Genomic DNA, 24263 nt, shown 5'->3' on the forward strand with positions numbered 1-24263 from the left:
TAAAAGTCATAAACTATTGAGTATAAAGGTGTAATATTATAAGGAAAAAACTTTTAAATTTACAAGAATAAAGTCTTAGATTTTCTAGAGAACAAAGTTGTAGTGTTATGAGAAAACAGTCATTAGTTTACGAGAAAAAGTCATAAAAGTCGTATATTTACGAGAATTAAGTTATAATATTGAAAGAAAAAACTAAGTTTACGAGAAAAAAGTTGTATCATCATAAAAAAATTTTAATTGACATGAAACAACAAAAATAACTAATTCATGAGAACAAAGTAATATTACATTATCACAAGTACCAGGACTTTGAGAAGACTGGACAAGGTCTATTCCGAAGAAAGAACCGCACAGACTTTTTGAGGTGGAGTTTGGTATTTGTCTATTACAAGGTTATCTATTCAAAGGGGTTTCATAGTTTCTCAAGAAAGAAGATTGGTTCAAATTTTGGATCCAGAAAAATGAAACTCTGCTTATTTCCTAAAAATGTTTTTCTTTATGACATTATGACTTATAACATTATGACTTTTTTTCTCGTTATGTTATAACATTACACTGATGATATTACAACACTTTTCTCCTCATTAAATTACATCTTTATTATGGAAAAATCTAATTTATTTCCCTTTAACTGGCCCTAATACTCCATTGTAAAACATCAGCCCCTTTATTTGGCCCATTTCATGACATTTGATTCTCTTCTCTGCAGAAGAAGATCAGACTTCACCTTTACGTGGGCAGAAGAAGCACGAAGACCAGAACCTGCCACGTCGTGGTTCGTCCCCTGTGAGTTATTTGAGCCTCATTCTTCTCTCACCACAAGGCCTCCCACTGACTGCAGCCACACCAGCTCTCAGCTTTTCAAAGAGACCTTAATCATTTTAATATGAAAGCTGCTAAGTACCACCAATGATCACTTTGATGAAATGGAGGACATTTTAAACAGACCCCCACCCTTCAATGCATTTCAGCTTTTCACCTCTGCCTTTCATGATTCTTTTCATCATTGACTAGCACTAGACCCTGATACGCCGTGTCATTTACAACCTTTCAGCCTTCTCCCTATAACTCCACCTCGATTCATCTCCGCCTTCGGCTTCGTCTCCCTTTGTTTGACCCGTGATCTAGGAAAATTTAACTTAACACCATTTATTCCTGGATGCGGTTCTATTTTCTTTGTGTGATATTTAGAAAGAGTCTTTGTTAACAGCAGCTCAACAAAGACATGAATGAAGAGAGTGAATGAATATTGGATTTGCTTGCGCTCGGTCCACTGGGATGCTCGTGTTGCTCCGCGTCTGCTGGATGTGAGGGAGGAAATTGTTTGCTCACACATTCGCCCATGAACAGTTGATAAGGCTCATTATTTCCCACAGATGTTTATTCTGTCTTTGTCCTACATTGTTAAACATGCATTTCGAATTAATTCACACTGTGCATCTTTTTATACAAATACGATTTTAGCAGCTGCGGGGAAAAACAAATAAAACTACCTGTCAACAACGTATAGATTCACCTACTTAAAAAGTTCACTCTATACCAGCTCTTGCAGAATCTAGGACAAGGTTTGTCTTTATCTGCAGACCAGAACTGGAGCAAAAGTGGCAGTGACAGAGTTGGAATGGGCTGAAAAATCTCTTGCAAAACACGCTTGTTTTCCCAGTGGCTGGTGAAAGATAAAGAGGCCAGAGCTGCTGCTGTGATTTCCACACATTGGAACATATCAATCAGTGACCGGTTGTTCATGGGACGGTAAAGGTTGTGTCTGACTGTGTCTGACTGTGTCTGACTGTGTCTGGAGAGGTTGGTTCAGGACACAAACAGTTATAGCAATAGGAGCAACATGCATTCTAGTTATTGATTATCTATCCTTATTGCTGGGACCCGATTTGTGTTATAAGCAGTTTATTGATCCATTATTATAATCAAGGATTTTGTTCTTTCTTTTGTCTGTTTGTCAGCAGGATGGTGCAACAACTACTGAACAGATTTCCACACAACTTTGCAAAATAGGGCGACATTGTCACAAATTTCCCTGGAAATAATGAATGAATTCAAACTGATATCTATGAAGGTTTAAATTTGGTCCCTTGAATTTAAAGGGACTGTTGGGCGGAGGTATGCACTTAAAGTATGTTGTTATCGTTGTTGTATATTGTGTTGTACTTGTTGCATTGACACAATATCAAACAAGCATGTGGATGAATAGTATGTGTTAATGTGTTAATGCACGCTGCAGTAGTTCTAACCTTTATTTCATGTGTTGAATTAAGCATTTAGGTTGATATGCATCACATGCAGCAACTTTTCAAATTCACTGACATAAAGGTGTTGCATATTAAATTTTTTTAAGTCAAGTCAATAAATGGTTTCCCCTTTCTGTTATATATAGAAGTTGTGTTGCACAACTTGTCTGTTTTTGCTCCAAAAGGAATTTATGCATGTGTAGCGACATACTCGCTGCCAATCTCTCAAAGTGCCACAGTGACGCTGATAGAAACCAAGTAGTGCAAATGAGTCTTTGTTGACTTATTTATCACCTCTTGTGTGTTACCTTGGTATCTCTCTCTGCCTTTTGGCAGTTGCACTGCCTTGTGGTTTATTTATACTACATCTCATCATTTATTAAAAACTCAGTCAGTGGGGCAGGCTAAAGAGCATTAGGGAGTGAAGTCGACAGGCTGCTCGGGAATCATCCTTCCCTCGTGCCAAGTGGGGCTCCTCCTGCCCTCGCTCCTCGCAACCAGCGCCAAAAAGCCCGCGGAGGCACACAGACAAAGGGAGGGTGGTTGGGAACGCCAGTGAGTGTCTGTCTTCTAAGGAAAATAAAAATTACTCCCATCTGATATTAGAGGCATGAAGAGCTTTTTCAGAAATCTGGGGTCTAATGTTCATTTTTTTTTTTTTTTAAATGCTTTTTGTTTTCCTTGAGGGGCATCAGAGGAGACACTGAGCACACACGTCTTTGCCAAGCAGACAAACATCTGCTCTGGTAAGAAAATAAAAAACCATAAAACATCAAGAAAAGTCCAGTTTCCACAAACATCAGTGGACATTTATTATGTGCAGAACCGTTCCACTCTTCTGAGGTCAGAAATAACAATTTCTTAAAAGCTGCGCTAAATGCCGAACTTTAATAGAATCCATTTCGCTTTCACTGAAGAAGATGTTTTAATAATGTTTTTAAAGAAAAATTGAACAGTGGCTCTTGTGTAAATCACAAAGTACTTGGGGGATTATTTTAAAAATCCATAATATTAATTAATTATTCGACAGGCGTTGTAGGTTGCAGCGCCGCGAGACGCAGATCAGGTTCTTGAGTTCTGAGCACACATTATATTAGCTGAGCATGCCCCTGAGGCTGTCAGGAGAGGAGGCGCGGGACAGACACTCCTCACCTCTTTGCTTTGTGGTGATGTTGTTAATGCAGGACATGTGACCCCACTGGACGCTAATGTCAGATCATCTTGCTGACCCCTAGCTCAAGATCCCTCTTTCTCCCAGTGACAAACAATCATTCAAATAGTTTTGTTCATATTTACCCAGATTTCCACATATCTGCCACAGATCGACTCAGCTGCCTCAATAAGCCGATCTCTGAAAGTCCCCATGGATCCATCTGGCGTTTGTAGGAGTAAGCGGGAAAATATGTTTTCCTTTGAATTGGGTGAACTGACCCTTTAATGATCCATGCATTCCTCTCTATGCCTCCCCCATTGTCCGAAACGCGGGAGGACCAATGACAAAGCACAATAAAAATTCTTAAAATTTCCCAAACATCAATGAGAAAGCGCAGACCCCGCGGTAACCTCGGTCAGGAATGTCACACCAGCGTCAGACGCTGTGTGAAGAGGTAGCAGAGAGAGAACAGGAGTGTTGGTGCCGGCCGTCACCTCTGCAGTCCCAGGGAGAATCTCCGAGCTGCAGCTGTGGGACCTATCTGCGCTTACATCTGTTCAAACACAAGTGCATCCTGGGATAGTGTGATTCTGTAACCGTGCCAAGAACGTTCCTAGTTTCCAATGCAAACATTTTACTTGTCCTTCTTGACAGGATCACGCACCGTCGCCTGCACGTACAACAACTGACTGTAGGTGCAAGCGCAGCACCTGCAGGATGACGTTGCATTGTGGTTTATTCATTTATATCATTGGCACTGCAGCTGCATCAATGCAGCGGCCTAATTGAAATGAATGAGGGAGCTTCTCTCTCTCTCTTTTTTTTTTCTTTAGCACACACTGATTTTGTCTGAGCACGACCTTGTGGCAGAGTCACCACCAATCTGGGTCTCTGACTTTTTGTCAAACGCATTATAGATTAAATTCCTATATGGAAAAGAATAGATAGAAACATAGATAGTGCCTTTTAATATTCTCATTCTTGTGGGTTTTTTTACTGATATTATTTGGTTTTCAAAGCACTTTAGGAATATTTCTTCCAGGAGTTGTATCAGAACAGCAGCCCGCTCACTACAACTGATTGTCTAGTTCCAGGTTGTACCGAGTTGAGCTTCACCAAACTGCAGCAGCGGTGGTGCAGCAGCTTCAGGGTTCTGCAGTCTTTACTTGCTGCAGCTCAATTCCTGCAGGTCACTTTTACATTTCGGAAACAAAGCTGCAACCAGGTCAAGAAAGCAGCCCATTCCAAACAGGCAGGTTTAGGACGGGCACTGCACTGGTCATTTTAAAAAGAAGGAGATGAATGTGTCTTCTCTACAAACTCTTCCCGTCTGAATGATTTGTCTCTAGTCACATTAAATCTCCTCACATTGCGACTTTAACTCTAAAAAAAGGTATTTACGGCCTCAGACAAACTTTGCTTGTGTAATTTAAGGTCGCCGCTGCGGTGACCTTTGTCCGACTGTTTTTCTCTGGACACCCACGGCACCTGGCTGCCGACTCACCATTTCAGGCCTGCTTTCCCTGTGGTCTGTCCCAGGCTACTGTTCCTCTGCAGGAGACAATCAGCTGCTGGGACTGACAGACAGATAAGAGGATGGACACAGATACCATGGAGAAACAGAGTAAATAATCCCTTTGCTAAGATTTTCAAGTCATTCGACAGAGTGCTGAGAGGCATCGGGATTAGATCTCGATGAACCGCGGTGCAGAGGAGCTCAGCGGATCACAACCGCTTTTGATTGAGTGCGATATTGAAAGCAGGTGAAAGGTGATGGCGCTGAAGGGCTCGTTAGAATAACTGACCCGGTAATGCATTCACTCCAGAGACGGCGTGTGGAGGAGCTTATTTCGTCCTAATGTATGGATGTTCATGTTCTTTTGATCTGCGTGAATAGAGGAGCATCAAAGGAAGCGGAGGGTGGGGGGGTAGGGGTGGGGGGTGGGGGTAATAGATTGGGAGAAATCTCATCGTAAGGAAATTGTTTAATACACAGTAGTTCTGCCGCCTGATGTATGAGCCGCCCTCTGCACGAATTGCCACTCTAACATTTTAATAATCACCCGCCTCTGTCGTTAAGGTACTCATTACTTTCAGGTCTCACCTCGAATGCCATGCCATCTTTACTGCTGCACGGCACGGCTGTGTTCTCCCCGCACTACGTGGATTCGAGCCCAGACGCTCCCGTGTCCCGCTCTGTAATTGAAAGTGCCCTCCGTGTCATATTTACATTTATAATGATAAGTAGCGTCACCTCCCCTCTGCGGTGTGAGGTACTTCAAGGACCTGTAGTGTCTTGAAAATGTTCCATTACATCCGTTTGGCAAATGTCAACTCTGAGCGCACGCTGGGGGGGAACATGGAGCGGCACAGTTGGCCTCCACCACTGCAGAGACAGAGGTTCTTGGCCGTGCTCTCTGCGCTGGGTGCTGTTGGTTGTGTGATCAGGTGGGAAGCCGCTCAGAGACAGTGTCCTTGGATGAACACTAGTGACTCACGCTTGTTGGCTGGGGAGACACTAATGGTTGTTAACTGCTGGGAGATGAGCTTAGGCTGTGGGTAAAAACAACATGTGTCACAGAAGAAACACATATAATTACAAAAAAAACTAAAAACAATATGTGATGTCTTTGAGGCTGCAATTAGCTGATGAAAGTCAATGTTTTACATTTTCCTGTCTCTGCGTCTCCTCCAGAGGATCATTTCTCAAGGTTATGATAATGGCCGTGGTTCCTTGTCGCCTATAAATGCTCAGTAAGGCAGGAGATATGATGTATTTAATCTTTTTACTGTCACAATATCAGATTTCAATCAATTTTCTTTTAAAAACAGCATGATAATGACAGTCTATTTCATCCCTAGCACTGTTTAAAGAGTTTTATTGACTTACAAGATACCATATGTGTAATATTATCATGATATCAAAAATTTATTTTTAAAATATTACTTGTAAATTATTATTTTACCTTTAATTTCTTAGCTGTAATTGCTCTACAATTGCAGTTTAATTGGTACCAGTCCCAGTTGACATGTGAGATGCTACACATGGTTACTATAATAAATGTAATAACAATATAAACAACTGCCTTTCAAGGCCTTGCAGAGTAAAATAAAAAATGAAAAACAATAATAAATAAGTCAAGGACAGACAGTTGTAGTAGAAAGGCTGGAGGATAGTGAAGCAGTTGATTTCTATGTGGAAAGGACACACACCATTGAAGACATTATGTTCGTCTATTAAATAACATATTACACATGGTGGGTTTTTTTTTTTCACTATTTCAGACGTTCTGCTCAAAGAATTCCAACTTTGTGCATTTTCCTCCAGCATCACACTCAACATGTTGAATTTTTTTTTATTAAGAACATTTACCAGAGTTTGATTTGTGGGCACAGTCGGTTTTCCAGGGAGGTGGAGTTGTACTGAGGGAGTTCGGGCTCATGACATCAATTTTTCCAAAATACTGGCCTCAGCCTTGATATGCACAGTGTAATATTCATATGAATCTGATGTTCTTTCAGGAAAGGGGATTTGAGGAGAGTGAAACAAAGAAAGAAAGAAGGAAAGAAGGGGAGTTGCTTATTCTTACAGAAAGCACACGTTGTTCTAATTTACTTGAGCATACATTGCACACACATGACTAATGTTAGTTGTGTGGTCGACCTGGAAACACTGCTCAGACATCTGATCCGATGACCTGATTGCCTGAACAATCAAACTAATGCTGACTGACCAGGTGTCAGAAGATAAGATCGGGACATGTGTTGCTGTTGATGAGGTGCCGGCCCCGTGGACTCCTGGTTTCCTTCTCCCTGGCCCTTCGCCGGCTGAGGGAGAACAAAACAGATCCCTCTCCTCGCTCGCTGACTTCTTTGAAGTTTCCACGGCATCAGCAGAATTGTAGAGGGGGGGGTGGGGGGGAGATGGAAAAAAAAACATATGGGAGGCTACATCAGGAAACCCCACCTCCCCACCTCCCCACCCCTTCGCCGTGTTGTTGACTCCTCGCTAATTTTAAGGGCTTGGACTCGTTTTTTCCAGCCCACGGTTTTTTACACACTGACATCATACATTCCATTTGTGGAAATCACATCCTGAAGCAGACGCACACACTTGCTTTGGTGTATGTGTGTGTGTGTGTGTCTGTAGGCTTGTGATGTAAACCATGTAATTATCTGCTATCGACACGTACCTCACTGCACATGAGACACAGGTCTGCTTGTTAGAAAATCCGGAGGCCCATCACTTGTCAGGGCCACGTGATGTAATGCAGCTTTTCCCCAAAGATCTTTTTCCTGACCTGCCACCGCTGAGGGAACTGATTGTGTATCTGTTACACACTTTATGGTTTTCCTTCATGCATTTTCATAGGACATTGTGTTCTGATGCGTCCATTGTGTTGCTTTGATATCGCAGCTGAAATACCCAGACTAATGCCAGCAATAACTTGGGGAAGATTTAAGGGATAACACCGGGGAAGCCATCCAGTGAGTCTTCTCTGCCAGAGGGAAAGAGCCTTAGAATAACAGGCTTAAGATTAAGGAGGAAATATTTTCTGCTTTCGCTCACTGTTAGTACAGCTCACAGGATTCTTTCAGCGGGAAAGAAGTCAAAATATTCAATGTGGCTGATGGTGACGGGTAACAAGGAAAAGGTTTTCAGAGAAAGAAAAAAAAAAGAAGCAGAGTGACAGTTCAGACTTTCCAAATTGTAAGATTATCCTTTTCCTTAAGTGAGGGAGAAAAACAAAGAGCTTTTTGTTCTTAAGTGGAACAGAAATGAGAATTTCACATGATTCCAACATGTCATACCAGGTTAAGAAAGTGTAATTATAAACCTTGAGGAAGGCTGCATTCCAGTTAGGTGTGCCAGTCACCCAAAGTGGAACAGAACCATTATTAATGTGTTAGTATAGGCCTGTGCTTCTCCCACTAAAAGTCATAATGTCTGCATTTTAGAAAGAATGTAAATTTAACCCAACAATTATTGAACATGTCAAAACCAAATCAAACTGTCCAGAGAATCAAGCTGTGTTCAACAAACAGACTGTCGCAGCCATCGCTCTCTATTCGGCATCGCTGAGCCAAGCTGCTAACATAAAAAATACTGTGGTCAAATTGTCATGTTTTATGTTTTAATAGTGAAACTGTGGCAGCAGCAGCAGCGGAGAGAAAAAAAACTCCTCTGTGGTGTTGTCACATAACAGGGACTTTCCTCAAACATGTTTTTGAGAAAAAATAAATGATGCATAAACTTCTAACGAAGTGAAAATTAGCTCATTAATTGAAGCGTCCCATGTTATTTGTTTTATTTAGCAGCACATTGATGCACGACACCTCACAGGGGACTTCTGTTGAAGGGCCTGACCCTGCAGCTGGGCCCCTTTGTGTGACGTGGAGTGTCTGGTGGTAATAAAGCAACTGGAATACCCACAAATACTCACTAATTGTATGTAGTTTGGACATATCTATATTTGTACTCGTTTAGGGACACAACTAGTCTTTATATTATGTTTTCTAACAGTTTTTCCTCGATTGAACCATTTTGCAGGTACATTTTGAGTAAAAAAAAAACAGGGTTGCATGGAATGTCTTTTTGTTATTCAGAGCACATGATGCAAGCATGATTTTATTTGAACTTTAAAGTAAGTGTTTCTTCATCCATCAGAATATTGCCAGCAGCGTATGTGGGAGTTGAGTTAGTGTCACTTTGCCCTAATCATCATAAGCTAGTTTTAAAATAACATACAGATTTGAAAACCCCCAATTAGAGTGCAAGCCCCTCTTGTCACCGTGCACTAAATCTGTCACGCTAATCACAGTCTGGTGAATTAGGAATACTTCTCTCCTGCCTCCTTCCCCCTTGACAACTGTCTGTCTTTATCGTTTCGTCTCTTTCAAGACACTGGAGTTTGTTTTATCCCCACCACCTGCAGGAGCATGCTTATCATTTTCGCTACAGACTTCAGCATATCTGCTTCAATTCTTTCGTGCATTCAGAGGATTTCAAATGAGCCCCCTGCCCCCTCGCTACCAGGGCTGATCTGATGCAGACCACATGCAGAGCTTGTGTATGATGGTATTGACTTTACATTCAGAGTGCTTATTCTCCCAGGGCTCCCTCAGAGGTAAAATAGGCTTGGCAACAGTCTTGTGCCTCTTGTAAAACCTCTCAGTGAGTTTCGGCATGCAGGACAGATTTATGGATTTGCTTTGGGGACGTGAACAAGGTTTTCGCAGCGATGACAATGTGCACATTTGATGGAGAAGCTGTCTAGTTAAAGGGAATAAAAGTGCACATAAACCAGCACAAATTGATGCTGTAATGTTGCTGTTCTGACTCCCAGACGTGCTCTCCCAATGATGTTAACGTGCCTGTGTGAACGGTGATGTCATCCAAAAGAAAAGGGTCGGAGCTCGCCGGAGAGCGTCGCCAGCAGAAGACTGTCTAGGAGCCAGAGCATTAGCATAGAGGCTAGACAGGTCCACTTTCAAACCCAATCACCCGAGCTGTCATCTCTCCGCTGCCGCTGCCGCCGCTGCTTGTTGCTCCGAGCCCCTGCCAGGACTCAGTCGCACAATAACTACAAAATAACATTCAAAGAACAGGCTGCATTCAATGAAGATATTTCCCCTGCAGAGCTCATCTCTCTGCCTCGCTGTAATTGGGGTGTGACCTAAATATCTGACTGAAGCGGCACTTGTGTGAGTCTGCAGCCTCACTGACCTACATATGAGACGAACACTGGTGATTCTCTGCAGGAATCAATACGTCCAACATCGTCCTTGCACTCGGCACCGGGGGTCGTTCTTTCTGAGCGGAGTCGATTCTGTTGAGATCGTCGTGGAAGTTAATAATTTAGATTCAACCTGTTACGGATGAGCACAGAATGTATGGAGTTTGGCATCAACCTGTTGTATAGTCTTTCAAAAAGTTTATTCTTTATGCAATTTTAGTATAAAAATTGAAATAAAGCAGTTGAAGTTGGTTTTAAGGTTTGTTTGTGTTCGTGGCTCTGCTCTGACCTCAGTTAGCACTTCCAGGTCTTCCTCTTCTCAATGTGTCAGCGACTCTATTTGAAGCAACAGTGTGTTTCAGAAACGACAAAGAGCTCATGTTTACTTTTGACCTATTTATTCTTTCACAACACTTGTTCTCTCACCCGCAGTTTCAGTTTCAGTGACTGCAGTCTGCGCGTACGTGTCACAGACGTTTGTGGTTTAAACGGCACGTTCGTCTCCCTGTCCTTCTTCTGAGCCATGTGTGGTGCGGAATAAAGATGCCTTCTGCGCAGATTACATCTCAAACAGAGTCGGAGATGGTATCATAAAGTGTATGTGCCTGCAGATAGCTCTGATGACTGATAACAGGAACGCTGACAGAGTGACTGATGGAGCCGCTGCGTTTATACAACAGATGTTTAGTGGTTAAGTATCATTTATAGTAAGTATGAAAATCAGCAAAACATGGCTGTTGAAGGATTGAATTATGCACAGATGCATCGTTACATTAAGAGATAAATTGTACAATTTAAACTAGAATGCCACTAAGCAGGGTTGACCTCCGTATGAGAACACATTTAAAGTCAATAGATTTGGATTTTTATTTGGATCTGCTTCAGATTTCACACACCTATAGATACTTCTCCCCTCAACATGTTTGTGATGTTTTTTCATCAAGATTCATGAGTTATTTTCTGAAAAATCCCCCCAAAAAATGTGGATTTCGTGATCTGGATCCTCACCAAACTTTTGCGGGTTCTTCCCCGACCGATATCACATCCCTCCACCAAGTTTTGTGGTAATCTGTTTGTGCGAAATATTGCTGAATAACTAACAAATAAACACTGCTTGTCGGAGGTAGCCAATGTTGTTAACAACTTTACATACAATAGTAATTAAGTGGCTAATCTGTCCGGCTCAAAGAATGTCTCTATATTAATATAACCTTTAATAGCATCTTCACAAAATGTCCTAAATAAATGTAGAAATGAACTGTGCAGAGTTTATCAGAGCAGAAAAGCCCTAAAATTAAAACAAAGCGAGACAAAGGCTGGTTTCAAAATTCATTAGGGCAATTCCCTGTGGTGTTGTAATTGATCATGACAGATCCACCTCCTGTTGGTGACAGCCTCTTTCCTACTGTGAGCCCCTCAGTGAGTGGGATTGATTTAGGACTTCCTCCACGCTCTTCTCTCCTCAGCCTTGGCAACAGCAGTAAAACTGGCTCCAGCCTGATGTGCCTTGTGTTCTTAGCCCTCCAGGGGTAACCGGGCTTTGGTTTACACGTGCCCTGTAATTAGGAACATCCTCGGAGTCTTGTAACGTTCGTGAATTAGGAATTGCTTTGTGAGGAGCGAGGTGGCCGGCACCAGGATATAAAGTTAAAGAGACTGAAGGAATAAATGTTTGTTTTACAGCATGTGGACGTGGGCTTTTTCTCGCGTTTTTATAATTACAAGGTTGATTGTTTGTCATGGATGAGAACTGCAGGTCGAGCGAATTAGAGGTTTGGCACCTTGTGGCCGCTTTGACGTAATGTTTGGTTCTATGCGTGGTATTAGATTTGACCATAGATTTCTGATTTAAATACAGTTTGGGGAGCACTGGGGTTCTACTCCTGTGGAGCATTAAATTAAACACATCTGTGCCAACTCGCTCAATAAAGCAATCAAAAAGTAACTCTCCAAATAATCTGTGTAATTTGATTTCTAAATCTGTATTTTTTGGGGGGATGCAACAGCAGTTTGGACAGTGATGTAGGTCTGTGTTTGTCCCCAGAGGATGAACCCTACTGACTTTGGTGATTTCCTGACTTTTCCTTGAGCAACCATTATACCTCTTTTACGTATACCTGTTAGTGGGTTTTTGACCAGTGGAAAAGGGGCTTTGCGATTTTCTGTCTAAAGTGACCAGGCCTGAGAGATAATTACCCAAGCCTGACCCAAACCCAACAGGCATCCTGTTTATTTGTGTCTGAACCCGACCTGAGCCCGATGTTTTCCCTGATAACAGGCATGAGCAGCATGGAACATCGAGGAGATAACCCAGCCAACGTGATTGAACCCGAACCGAACCCAATTTCACATAAAAAACTTAGGGGCCCAATGATTCAGGCCGGGTATTCACACTCTAGAAACGACTGGACAAAGTTCCATGAAATTTAATACTGACATTCTCTTATCGCATCAAAAAAGGTGATCCTCAGACTTCGCTCCTTCACACACACGCACACACACAGACACACACACATAGCAGGAAGCCAACAATATTTTTGGCTAATGATCTAACAGCTGCAGCGTCAGTTGTGCCTGTGTTTCTAGCAGAACTTTACATGCTAACACATTAAACTAAGACTTCCCTTCATTATTATTTATGTTTCTGAACTCTGAGTTTTATGCATCATTATATGCAACTCGTTACATTTTATAAGCGCAAAAATTCCCATTATGTCACTTAAAACCTGTCAGTGAAAATACAATATGACTATAATTAAGAAGTATTTGAAATCACGATTGATTCATCTCTAGAGAGTAATCCATTCAGTGTCTATTAGAAAGATAGTAAGAGAATAAACACAGCAGTGATTAGTCTTCTTTTCTGTTATGACAAATTGAAACATGAGTGCGAGGCCATTTGAATATGTTTAAATTAGACATGAAGCTATTACATCTAATGCAAAAAAAACCAAACTTGCACAGACCTTCTGTCTGAGCTCTGACATACACTGGTTGTAAAATGCTTTGTGCACCTTCAGGGAATTCCTTTCATTGATCGCATATGGATCAGATAATACAGAGGACGTCAATAATCCTGGCGTCACAGAGGAGATGACAACGCAAACTGCAGAGGGGTTTTAATATTTTGTGCTCCCTATCTGAAAATGAAGACATAAACTTTAATTCATTTGTCGTTCTCTTCACAGTAATAATTAGTCGCTGGGTGTTTCACATTTCCGTCATGTCAATAGTTTCAACACCACCTCTGTTTGTACCAGGAAACACGATCATTTAGATGTGATGTAAGCAGTGAATCATTGTCTCGGCTCTTTTCACTGTTGAGGAAGTCGCCTTTTTCTCTGACCGGCAGCCAGAATCGCGGGCAGGAAATTGAGAGCAGAATTGGTGCCAGAGGGTGTGTGTGTGTGTGTGTGTGTGTGTGTGTGTGTGTGTGTGTGTGTGTGTGTGTGTGTGTGTGTTTTGTAGCGAAGGGTGTTTTGTGGAGACAGCAAGTTGGATTGTGAATCCCATACCCTGCTCGGCGCCATGAGGCCCACGCACAGGAAGCCTCTCCTGCTAAATACAGCTGACCCCCTCTCTCCCTCCCTCCCCTCCCTCCTCCATCTACAGGTCTGCACACACAGAGCTGAACAGACAGAGAGAAGTCTTTTCATTTCGTCTGCTTATTCATCCCTCCATACCTCCGCAGCTGCGAGTTTTAATGAGCTCTCCCTTTTCGGGCTCTGTCGCAACCCGTGGTTCTGACATGATATATTTCTGTCTGTAAATGTTCTTGACTGGGATCTGACCCCGCTCAGACACAAAGCTGCTCTCGAGACCCCCTGACCCTCCATGGCAGAGACCCTGTAAAAAAAATTTTTTTAAAGCGAGACGTGGTCTGCGGTGTCGGAAACAGGATTCTTTATGACCTTCCTCCACTTTCATGGGTTGCCGTCGCAGTCGCACACCCTTTCTTTGCCTTTTTGGATCCTGAGGTTTTGCTAATCAGCTTTCAACACACTGATGGAGACTTAGGAGGTGGTGAAATTAAGCCCCGAGCTCATCTTTGTACCACCAGCTCGGTTAATAATGTCCTCACTTTCCACAGTCGGTTATTTTTTTTTTCTAATCTTAAACCCAGAAGAGTCTGGGGAAGCAACAGTAATCTCAGCAGAGTGCTGCGCAACTGGGCTGCCTGTCAGCCTCCTCACCTTTGAATCAATGAGAAGACAGTGCATCAGCACTCTGCAGCCACAGAGTCATTTGGTGGCATGAAATTTTGGATTTAGCGTCAGACAAATGGAGCCCATTTGTTGGTCGCGTCGAGGCAGTTGAGGGACCTTTTAGCAATAATTGTGGATCATTCAAATCATTTACGGTGAAACTACATCGTAAAGTGATTAGTTTAATCCCAGCTCAACATCTCTTGGAATTATTTTCATACTTTATTTGGAAAATTCTTCACATATTCTGATTTAGGTCCAACACCAAGGAAACAGTTTGCCCTTTGGACAGAAAGTATATAGCGTGAAACAGAAATTGATTATAGCAATAACTGTCCCCTACTTGCACTGATACTGTAGAACGTGAGAGTTTTAAAACGTTTTCATGGGATGCGCAAATAAATTGTTGCAATTGAACTCTTGAAATCTTCTGAGCTATCAAGCCTAGACATGACCTGTTAAATCCAGGTATCTGTGACATGATAGATCAACTGAATTACATAAATAACGGTTAAGTATGAACCGTTCAATGACTTCTAATATAAAATGTTTGCTCAAACTATACTTAATTTTTTTTTTTTATTCAAATTCAAAATAATTAAAATTTTCAAATTTACAGCAATATCCAGAAATAGGCCACTGCCCTCTTTTAACTGAAGTGCTGTAGGACTGTAGCTGGCCGATTGTGAGGAGATCAATACAATCTGCAGGAGGTCGCAAATGAAGGAGATGAGCAAAAGAGACTTTAGGTTGAGACATGAATGATGATGTCGAAGCTCTGATGACAGAGATAAAGAGGAAGCTGAAAGCACACCTTGTCAACTGGCCACTTAAAAATGAGTACATCTAGAACTAATGGTGAAATAAGTGATGTTCTTTATGCCTCCTGTACCAGGAAGACTTGATGGAGGTGATGAAGGGGGATCAAAGTGGAGCGGACAGACTCTCTGATGAGGTGCTACTGATTCTGTCTCGTCTAAAAGGCTCGAGACGTCTGATCTGAGCTCAGGGAGAGTTTGCAGTGAGAATGAACTCAGCCACAAGTGGCTTGTCTTAATGTGATTAGGGTTTCTTTGAACCCGAGCAGGGCACGAGCACCGCTCACTTACATAATCTGCTTCAGTCGGCTTCATATACAGAACTGAAACTGGTTTCAATCTACCCACTGGAGCACGTGTCGGTTGTTTGGTTGTTCCGTTGGTCAGTTGGTGGGTTGGTTGGTTGTTTGGCTGGTTGGTTGTTTGGTTGGTTGTCAGGATTGGACACGGACAAAGAAAGAAGACATTAAATGTGGCTATGGATCGGGACAACTGGGTGGATCCAGGAATGTTCTATCACTTCCGAGAGTTTTGGGACAATTTCACCAAATTCTCAAGGAATATTGTCTTCATGTAAAAAATCTGGTGATATTTAGGGAACTAATATCTATGAGTGTGTGCAATGTGGTGCAGCCTGATTGATTTTAAGGAGGCTGTTGGGCCTGGGTGGAGGTGTGAGCTCTACTGAGGGCCATTCTACTTAATAGTATGAGAATTGAAACTAATGACAGTACTGGAACGGAAACTTTCCTGGTGCGCAGACACAGTATAACAGGTGATACTGTCAGGCATGCTGTTGTGTATATTGCAGGTTGCCACACAATAATTATATCAATGCACCCAGTGTTATTAAGTGCTATGATTATACGAGAACCGGGATTAAAGTCACTGAAGGATTTTTAGGCTTTGAGTGAGCTAAAAGGGGCCTAATCAAAAGCGGCCGCAGCACAGTAGCAGGAAGATGTCCCTGATAATTGGTGCATTCACTGAATTTTCCACTGGGCATTGCTGGTTGTAGGCGTAATTGACCAGTGGCAGAGCAGCAGAGCATTGATAACCAAACATGGACAGAGTGGGCTCAGCTGGTTAAGGTACTCATCTGTGCGCGTTCTGCTGCTGTGTATTAATGGGGCTTTGGAGTGCTCCTGAGCTCTGCGGACTCCTTATCCCCATCACTGTTGTGTAAAGAGAGGGAGCCTAATCCTATCTGGCCTGCAAATCCTCCTCTGGGGCCCAGACTGTGTGGAAACAGGCAAACCAACGCACAGGCGCCTGACTGGCCCTCTCTCTCTGTCTTTTGTACGCTTAGTCGCACATGCACGGACCCACACACACACACGCACACACACACACCAACACACCTACCTCTGGACAGCAGCCAATGCCACTGCAGTCACAGGTGAGCACTGCAGTTTACTCCAAACAAAGAAAGGGATTGTCGGGATACTTTCCTCGTCGCATACACTGTGGTGGAAAGTGTTGCCTGTGTGTGTGTGTTGGGAGATTATGAATAGAAATCTACATCAAGACAGAAAAGACTCACATTCCACACTACATTTCCCATCACTGAATAAAGAGGCTGAGGTTAAGTGGGAATGTGTGTCCTGCTTTCAACTCCCTGGCTGGTGGCTCCTTCACAGCGAGACAGTTCGCCACTTGATTATTATCCTGCGGCGGAGCAAACTTGACCAGATGAACATAGTGGCCTCCCCTCGTCTCCTGTTCGCCAGCCGGGGAGAACACTTCTCTAATTGTTGCCTTGCTGCCCTGCTCTCCTTTTGCCAAGCGAGCTACATTATCCCTAAATGACAAACACACGGTTATTTTGGGTGATCCGCAAAACTGCAGGAGTCAGTCGGACTCCGCATTAAAACACACAAATGATAGTCTGCCAGGTTTGGTGCACAAATCATCCCCTGGAAATAAGCAGTGTGGATCCAAAGTGTCCCTGTGTTCAGACGAAATTACCTCTGTATTTTGCAAATTAAACAGAAACGTCTTGTGTTTTGATTTGAAATTGCTGGTTCTCAACACGTGCCAGGGTTTGATCTGTTTATTTTAGCCACTTTTAGGTTTGTCTGGCAAAGATGGCTTATTTATTTTTAACTTGACTTGTTTTAGAGTCATTCTGATCCACTCAAGTGTTAACTTTTCATTTCAGTTTGCTCTCTAATATGATCCGATTGAGCAAAGACAAATTCAGAGAGTGAAACACAGCAGCAGCCAAAATATTCCCAGGACAAGCTGAGATGGATCTAAATGCTCCTTTATTCTGACAATGAATGAAAGAAAGTGGAAACTCGTCATCATTACAAATGCACTTCTTTTTTTTTGTATTAGATAGACTTTGGAGCCATGCTGCTTCCATTTGTGCTATGCTAAGCTATCTGACTTTAACCATAAATGAATCCTCTATAAGATATATATATTTATGCTATGCTAAGCTACCGGGCAACTGACTTTAAATATATCTTAATCCTCTATTATATATAAATTTCTGTTATGCTAAGCTAACAGGCTATTTGTGTTCGCTATTTATTATTCCTCTCTATAGGATTGGTAATAATCTTCTTATCTTTCTTATCACATTTTTGGCAATAAAATTAACAACCACATTTCCCAAGCTTGTTTTTTTACATAAAATACAAAGCTGTGATAATGAACGATAAAACAAATTGTATGTATCAGCTGAACATGTCGGCTCTCTACCCCGACATGTCATCAGCGGTTGAAATCATTCCATCACATCTCTGTCAATTTGCATTTTTATTAATCCCAAATCACTGCCCTGAATTGGAATTATTCCTCACCGATTAGCGCCCCTCTTTATTCCTCTGAGGCTTATACTCCTGTAGTCGATCTATCGCAGCTCTGCAGAGCCCATAAATTGTGGCTAAAGAGGGTAGACAAACACAGTGGGCTGGTGGTGTGGGAATCAGGCGATTTAATCCTTTGTCATTATCTGGCAGGCCCTGCCAGCAGACATCTGCTTGTGAATGCAGTTCCAGGGGATGCTGAGAGAACCAGCGTTACTCAGGTTAGAAGGAAAGAGACACACCCTGGTTCCTTTATGTCGCGTACACACACTTCATTAGGGTCTGGGTGTTCTTGTCGACAATGGAGAACAGGCCTTGTTGCTGATAGCTTTATCTCTGGGTGGCTGAACAGGCACCAGAACCCGCCCCGAGGCGACCCAGCCTATTGCCAGCTGCAGCAGGAATTTAAAAAAGAATCTAACTTCCTGTATCTTGCTGTGATACAGTGAGCTAGACTGATGAGCCAGGTTAATAAAGGCCAAGTGATGATGAGTCATGCTTTAAAAAAACACGAGTGCTAGCCAGAGCAGTGAAGTGAAACGGATCGCGCCGCACAGGAAGGCCTTTTGTTTGACAGTACCTGGCTGAGCAGTTTGACATTTCAATTTGTAACCCAGGTCAATTTGCGAAAAGTGAAAAAAAAAAAAAAGCCTACGAGGCATGCTTGACAAAGACCCTCCAAAAAAAGACAAAAACAATAACAGCCGAGTAAATAGAAAAACAGGGAAAGCTGATCCTGCTTGTTTCTTCAAAAGGACCATTGGAAAGGCAATGTGGCAAACAGAGGAAAACAGATTCGGAGGAAAGGATACTAATCTCGACCTAATCCCCTCAGCATCTGTCACTGATGCATTAATCAGACAGAGAGGAAACATGTTATTCTGTAATGCCTCCTCTCATCTAAAGCCTCTGTTGTTGAATTTTGCAGAATGGACGCGGGTCACAGGACATCTTCTTCTAGAAACACCAACAATGTCTCGTAAAACATTATAGTTAGATTTTAATGGATGATTACTTCGCTGATTATTTCGGGCTGTAACTACACTACACACGAGTTGCGGCAACATATATAAATGGTTTGCAAAGGATTTCCAAACTGCTTGTAATTAGATTATAAAAGATTTACAGGCATTTCATGCTTGTACTCCCTTTATTTAATTCATTACATCTGCCACCCTGCTACTGCTAGACCCTTGTTAGTTTTCTTATATAGGTTAAATTGACACATGTTCGCTCTTGAGCTGCTGAGGTGTCAGATTCCATCAACATTTTGTGTTTCTCTTTCTAATCACTCAGTCCTGATCCACTGAAGGAACCGGATAACTCCTGGAAGCTATAAATAAACAGAGGCCATTTCACACTAGTTTAGTTAATTAGAGTATCAGGGCCCCATTAGCACATTGATGTGGATTCGTCAGCTCTCGATTGGCCTTACACCTATTCCCACCATACAAACACTTGTCATCAGCGGTATCGCAGTCGTTACCGGGAACGACCCGGCGACGCTGATACCGCAGCTGATAGATTCGCGGCCGATCGCCCGCCGATATGGATCCAGTGTGTGTGTGTGTGTGAGATGGAGGGGTGTATTGTTTAGATGATTAACAGCACCTGGAGGTGTGACGCCCGGTCACTGATGGGCTCCTCGCTCCGGCGTTTAATCATCGTGAAAACACATGCTGTCACTCCACGCTCCTGAGCCCCATCACTTAGAGAGGGGCTTACGGTGAGCCCCACCCGGCGGGGCTCTCACCACCAGGGATGAGAGTACGGGGTGAAACGCTGCTACAGTTAGTGCTGAGATGATAAAGTAGCCACAATTTGCATCAAATCTCGACACACATCGCGGGATCTGATAATCTCTCCACAAAGCCTCAGCTTTTCCACGAACATCAACAACAAAAAAACACAACCGACTCCTTCCGAAAACATCAAATGTGTTTACACAGGCCGAGGTCAGCTTCCCAGCCCTGATTGGATTCACTCGGTTGTGTGTTTTCAATCTGGTCCCATTCAAACCGAGGCGGGAGTATTCACAGCAGTGATGGGCAGCTAGCCGTGAAGTGTCAGCCTTCATTTGCATTTACCTCACCACATGCTGGATTTTAGATAAAAAAAAACTAATCTGCTTCATCACCACAAACACATTGGTTACGCAATAACACACAATTAGGATAATGATTCACTCTGCCACTGGTGACAGTTAACGCCTGTGTTCATAAAGGAAACAAATGGCTCCTTTATAGTATGGCTGTTGTTTTCAGTTTCATCTTTGCTTATCTAGATTTGTCTCATTAAGATCAGAGATCTTTATTACAAGCAAGCAGCAGCTCATTTGGCGTCAGACAGAAAACATTCAAAATCATTACACAATAAATGATACACAATAAACACGAGGGGGGGAAAAAAGGAAAGACAAGGTTTATTTGCATCTCTTTCTTTCATTTCAGTTTATTTACTTGCACACTTATGCACAAAAACATTACAACAACTAATGGTGTCCTGTTTCTGCACGGGACGAGCTAGTCCCTCTCCATTTCACCCAGACAACCTTCCTCCTGGTACACAAATATTGCTCATTACATGGGGGTTTATGTGCTCAATATAGCCATTGACCCTCAGCCTGCCTGTGGCTCCTGCCTTTCCCCCCGTCTCTTTCTCATCTCCTCCCTGTCGATGGCTAGTTACCGATGGGGCAGTAAATTATAATGGCTGGGCTGGGATTAGGTGTGAGAGGGGGATGTCTGAGAGGCAGAGTGGTGGAGGAGGAACGTGCACACACACACGCGCACGCATACCCTCACAGATGATTGTCTCCTCGTGTGCCAGACAACTCCACATTTTACTGCCCCTCCTCCTCCTCCTCTACCTGCAGATTGCACCATCAATCAATCCAATTTCCTGTTTTTACTCCACATGTTTGCAGGTGTAAATATTCATCCAACATATGACAGATTTTAATGCTAAGAAGAACAAAGTCTGCGGCCATTGGGAAAACAAACAGTAGTTAATGGACGGTTAGGTTAAGTGAAAGTGTCGATTTGTTGATAAGAGAGTGAATTATTTTTATTTTGTTTGTGTAGACATGTTAAAATTTACAAAGAGGAATAACTTGTTGTTTGAAAATGCATCATCATCATCTTTCTTTACGCAGGTGAAATAAACTTTTCCTTTGAAAATGTTGTTCTTTTTTTTCTTGCATGAAGTATTATTATAATAATAATAATAATGACAACAATAAAAAATAATAACAATAAGAATAATACACGATATTTTCCTGTTGCAAATGTTATTAATAGCCTTGTCACCTCCCCCAGTGACCAACTGCATGAGGGAGTGTTAAGGCTGATGTATTTTTTTGCTTGTGCATGTTGGGGGTAAGAGGAGCCTGTATCTTAATATAGGGGATGACCTCAGCAGTGTCCTTTCCTCATCTCCTACTATAGACGGACTGTGCACACATGGACTCGCGCTCAAGGCAGCCGATGGAAATAGAAATGCTGCAGGGATTTCTCCACCAAATGACCTGGAAAACATTGCCTGCTTGACTTGTGGGATAATATGTGTATCTCCTGCACGTCTTTGCACCGATTTCTAATTCCTCGGGACGACAACAGTCATTTTTTTTTGCTATATGTGTGTTTACTTAGTCTAATCAGACATTAGATTTTGCACCATGAGTAAGAACATAAGCATTCTGTGTTGCATTTCAGTACCTAATTCCCTCCATGACTAAATACTAAACCAATTCAAGACGGCTCTCTTGGTGTGAGTCCAAACTATTTGGCATTCCTTTCTCAGCTTCCTCTGTAGAGCGCAAAACATTTTAGAAATAATTGCGTGCACTTCTGTGAATATGCTCAGGAATCTCCTCCTCCCTCTCTCACGTGCACAGGCAGATAGGCAAGTATGCCTTGTGTTTGTGTGTTTGCATGTGCAAGTGTATGCAGTGTAGTCAGCGTGTGGGGTCTTTGTGTCCAGGAGTGAGAGACTTGCTCCGGTGATTAATGGGGTTCCTGTGTGAGGCACTGCAAGGCGCCGTACACAATCACTGGGCCAGACCACAGTCCCGCCAGGCTTGTCCTTCACATGAGGAGAAGAGAAAGGCGGGAAAGAGGGAGGGTGAAGGGGAAAATATTCCCTCGCTGTCCTCTACTCTTTCCTCCCCTCTGCCCATCCGCCCTGCTTTTTCCCTCCTAAAAACTACCTACTTTTACTACTCCCACACGTTTTCTCCCTCCTCTCCCTTGATGTTGGCCCCTGCCTCTGCCCACGTCCACATACTTTCACACATGTACGATATGACACGACAAGGAAAGGAAAAAGCTGAAGTGCTGTGAGAGAAAAAGATAAAGTGAAGTGTCGGCACAACACCAGAGCAGCTTTGAAGAAAAAGCTGGGTTGGAGGGTGAGGACCCTGCTGTGAATCCCACTCCCTCCCCCCTTCCTCCTCTTCCCTGCAGTTCGGGTATGCGGCCCCTCTTCTCAGTGTTAAACAAGCCTTTTAAATAGGCTTTAACCTGGGCCCACCCTCAATGGGGCCATTGTGGGAACGGATGTGTGGACAGTAGTGCTCGGTAAACACTGCTACTTGTCCCTTTCTCACATTCTGAGGCCATCCTGCGCTGGCCAGCCCGGAGGTCGAGGCTGGAGTCTGTGTGCATGGGTGTGTGTATTGTGTGGTCAGAGTGTGAGAGACAGAGGTGGAAAAACTAGAATGGACTGACGGTGAAAGAAAAAGAAAGAGAGGATAGGAAAGGGTTGTAAAGCAATCAAATTAGGGACGACTGATTAAATTAAATCTTAAATTCTTACGTAACACTGCACCAATAAGACCGATTGACTTCCCAGACAGTCAGTCAATAAATTTGAACGACTGTCTCCAGGGGTCTGTGAGAACTTCTCTTGCTGTGACATCCGCCCGGCCGTCTTTTTTTGTGAACACTAAAAGATGGTGGACTTATTTTGTTAACCCACGTCAGTCCGGGGCTGGATTTCATTACCTTTCCTCCCCCAGGGTCTCTAATTGGGCCTCACTGTTGTCGGCCCGGCACCTGCAGTTGGCCCACATGTCACTGTAGCCGTGGTAACAGCAGCATGCTGTGATGCTGATTCTCCGAGCCTCAGCGACTGCTCGTCCCCCAGCAGCCCCCACCTGCTCCTCCCCCGCTGTTCCCCCATTACCAGCGTCGTAGAGTCCTCCATCGTCCATTAGACGTTACGTGGTGATTTTGTTTGACGACCATCAAACACTGCAGCGCCAAAATATGGTATTTAGTTAAATAACTGCAGTACAGAACAGTTCTGATGAACAGTGTGTGTGTGCATGAACACAAGTAACTGGACTTGGTTTGACTGTTTGGTTTGATTCAACAAACAAGATGTAACTAAATGTTGAGCTTTATGGGAGTTAGTTGGTTTTGTATACGGCAGTACCCAATAGGCTATACAAAACTAGCTATAGCTAGCTAAATTAAGCAGGCTTCACATTTAGTGCACGGACATGAGAGGATTTTCTTATAACCCTCTCACTGCAAAAACCCAAGTGACATCAATAAAGCCTAAATAATCTACTTTGCATCCAAGTTGTAAGCTTTTTGTTGCTTTTTATTTACTTTTTATTTTATCCACTTTCAAAACAAAATTTAATAAATGGTTTTTGGGGATATGTAGCCTACTCCATAATCTCAAATAAAAAAAACCCATTGAATAGATACAGCCAGTTTAGGCAGTAGTTTAGCATAAAGAGAGACTGGTAGCTATATAGCGTAGTCAGGGGTAGGCCAGGAGCAGTGAATTTCGCACTTTAGGTTTGTGCATGAATTCAGAAAACAACATATAGTTCAGTTGAGTTTTGGAGGAGTCGGTAGCAGGTGATGTGTACATTGGGACGACAGTGACCTTTGTGGGCTTCATATTTGCACAGACTTGATATTGGCGTTAATCTTCTCATCTAACAGATGGAAAGAAAGGTAATAAGTGTATTTCCTCAAATGTCAAACTAGCTCTTCAACATTAGTTCATTTAACTAATTAAGAGTTGCTGAATAAGCTGTAGCCTGAAAGCTGATTTGCTCTCACTGAAAACTTGATATAGCCTTAAAAATCTACTTTTCACTCAACATGTTTATGACACTAATGGCATATGCACACAGTTAAAATACAAAAAGACAGAGAAGCCTATTTGGAAGTGGTGAGTGACTTGTTAATGAAATCGTGGTTTTTGTGTTACTATTATTTTTCTTATCAACTCTCTTAAGTTTCTGTTTTACTATGGCAGCGACTGAGC

The 24263-nt window shown here is 42.7% G+C and overlaps 1 protein-coding gene across 1 annotated transcript in view; it reads right to left on the reverse strand.

Annotated features, from left to right (window-relative positions):
• LOC118098464 (xin actin-binding repeat-containing protein 1) overlaps window positions 1-23187 on the reverse strand; it is a 72516-nt gene extending 49329 nt beyond the window's left edge. The window contains exon 1 of the mRNA XM_047337930.1: window positions 22979-23187. Coding sequence (XP_047193886.1) covers window positions 22979-23187 — 209 coding nt within the window. The remainder of the gene's footprint in view (window positions 1-22978) is intronic.
• Window positions 23188-24263: the final 1076 nt, after the last annotated feature.

Source organism: Hippoglossus stenolepis, chromosome 19 (genome assembly GCF_022539355.2).
Source record: "Hippoglossus stenolepis isolate QCI-W04-F060 chromosome 19, HSTE1.2, whole genome shotgun sequence".
In the NCBI taxonomy this organism is placed as follows: Eukaryota; Metazoa; Chordata; class Actinopteri; order Pleuronectiformes; family Pleuronectidae; genus Hippoglossus; species Hippoglossus stenolepis.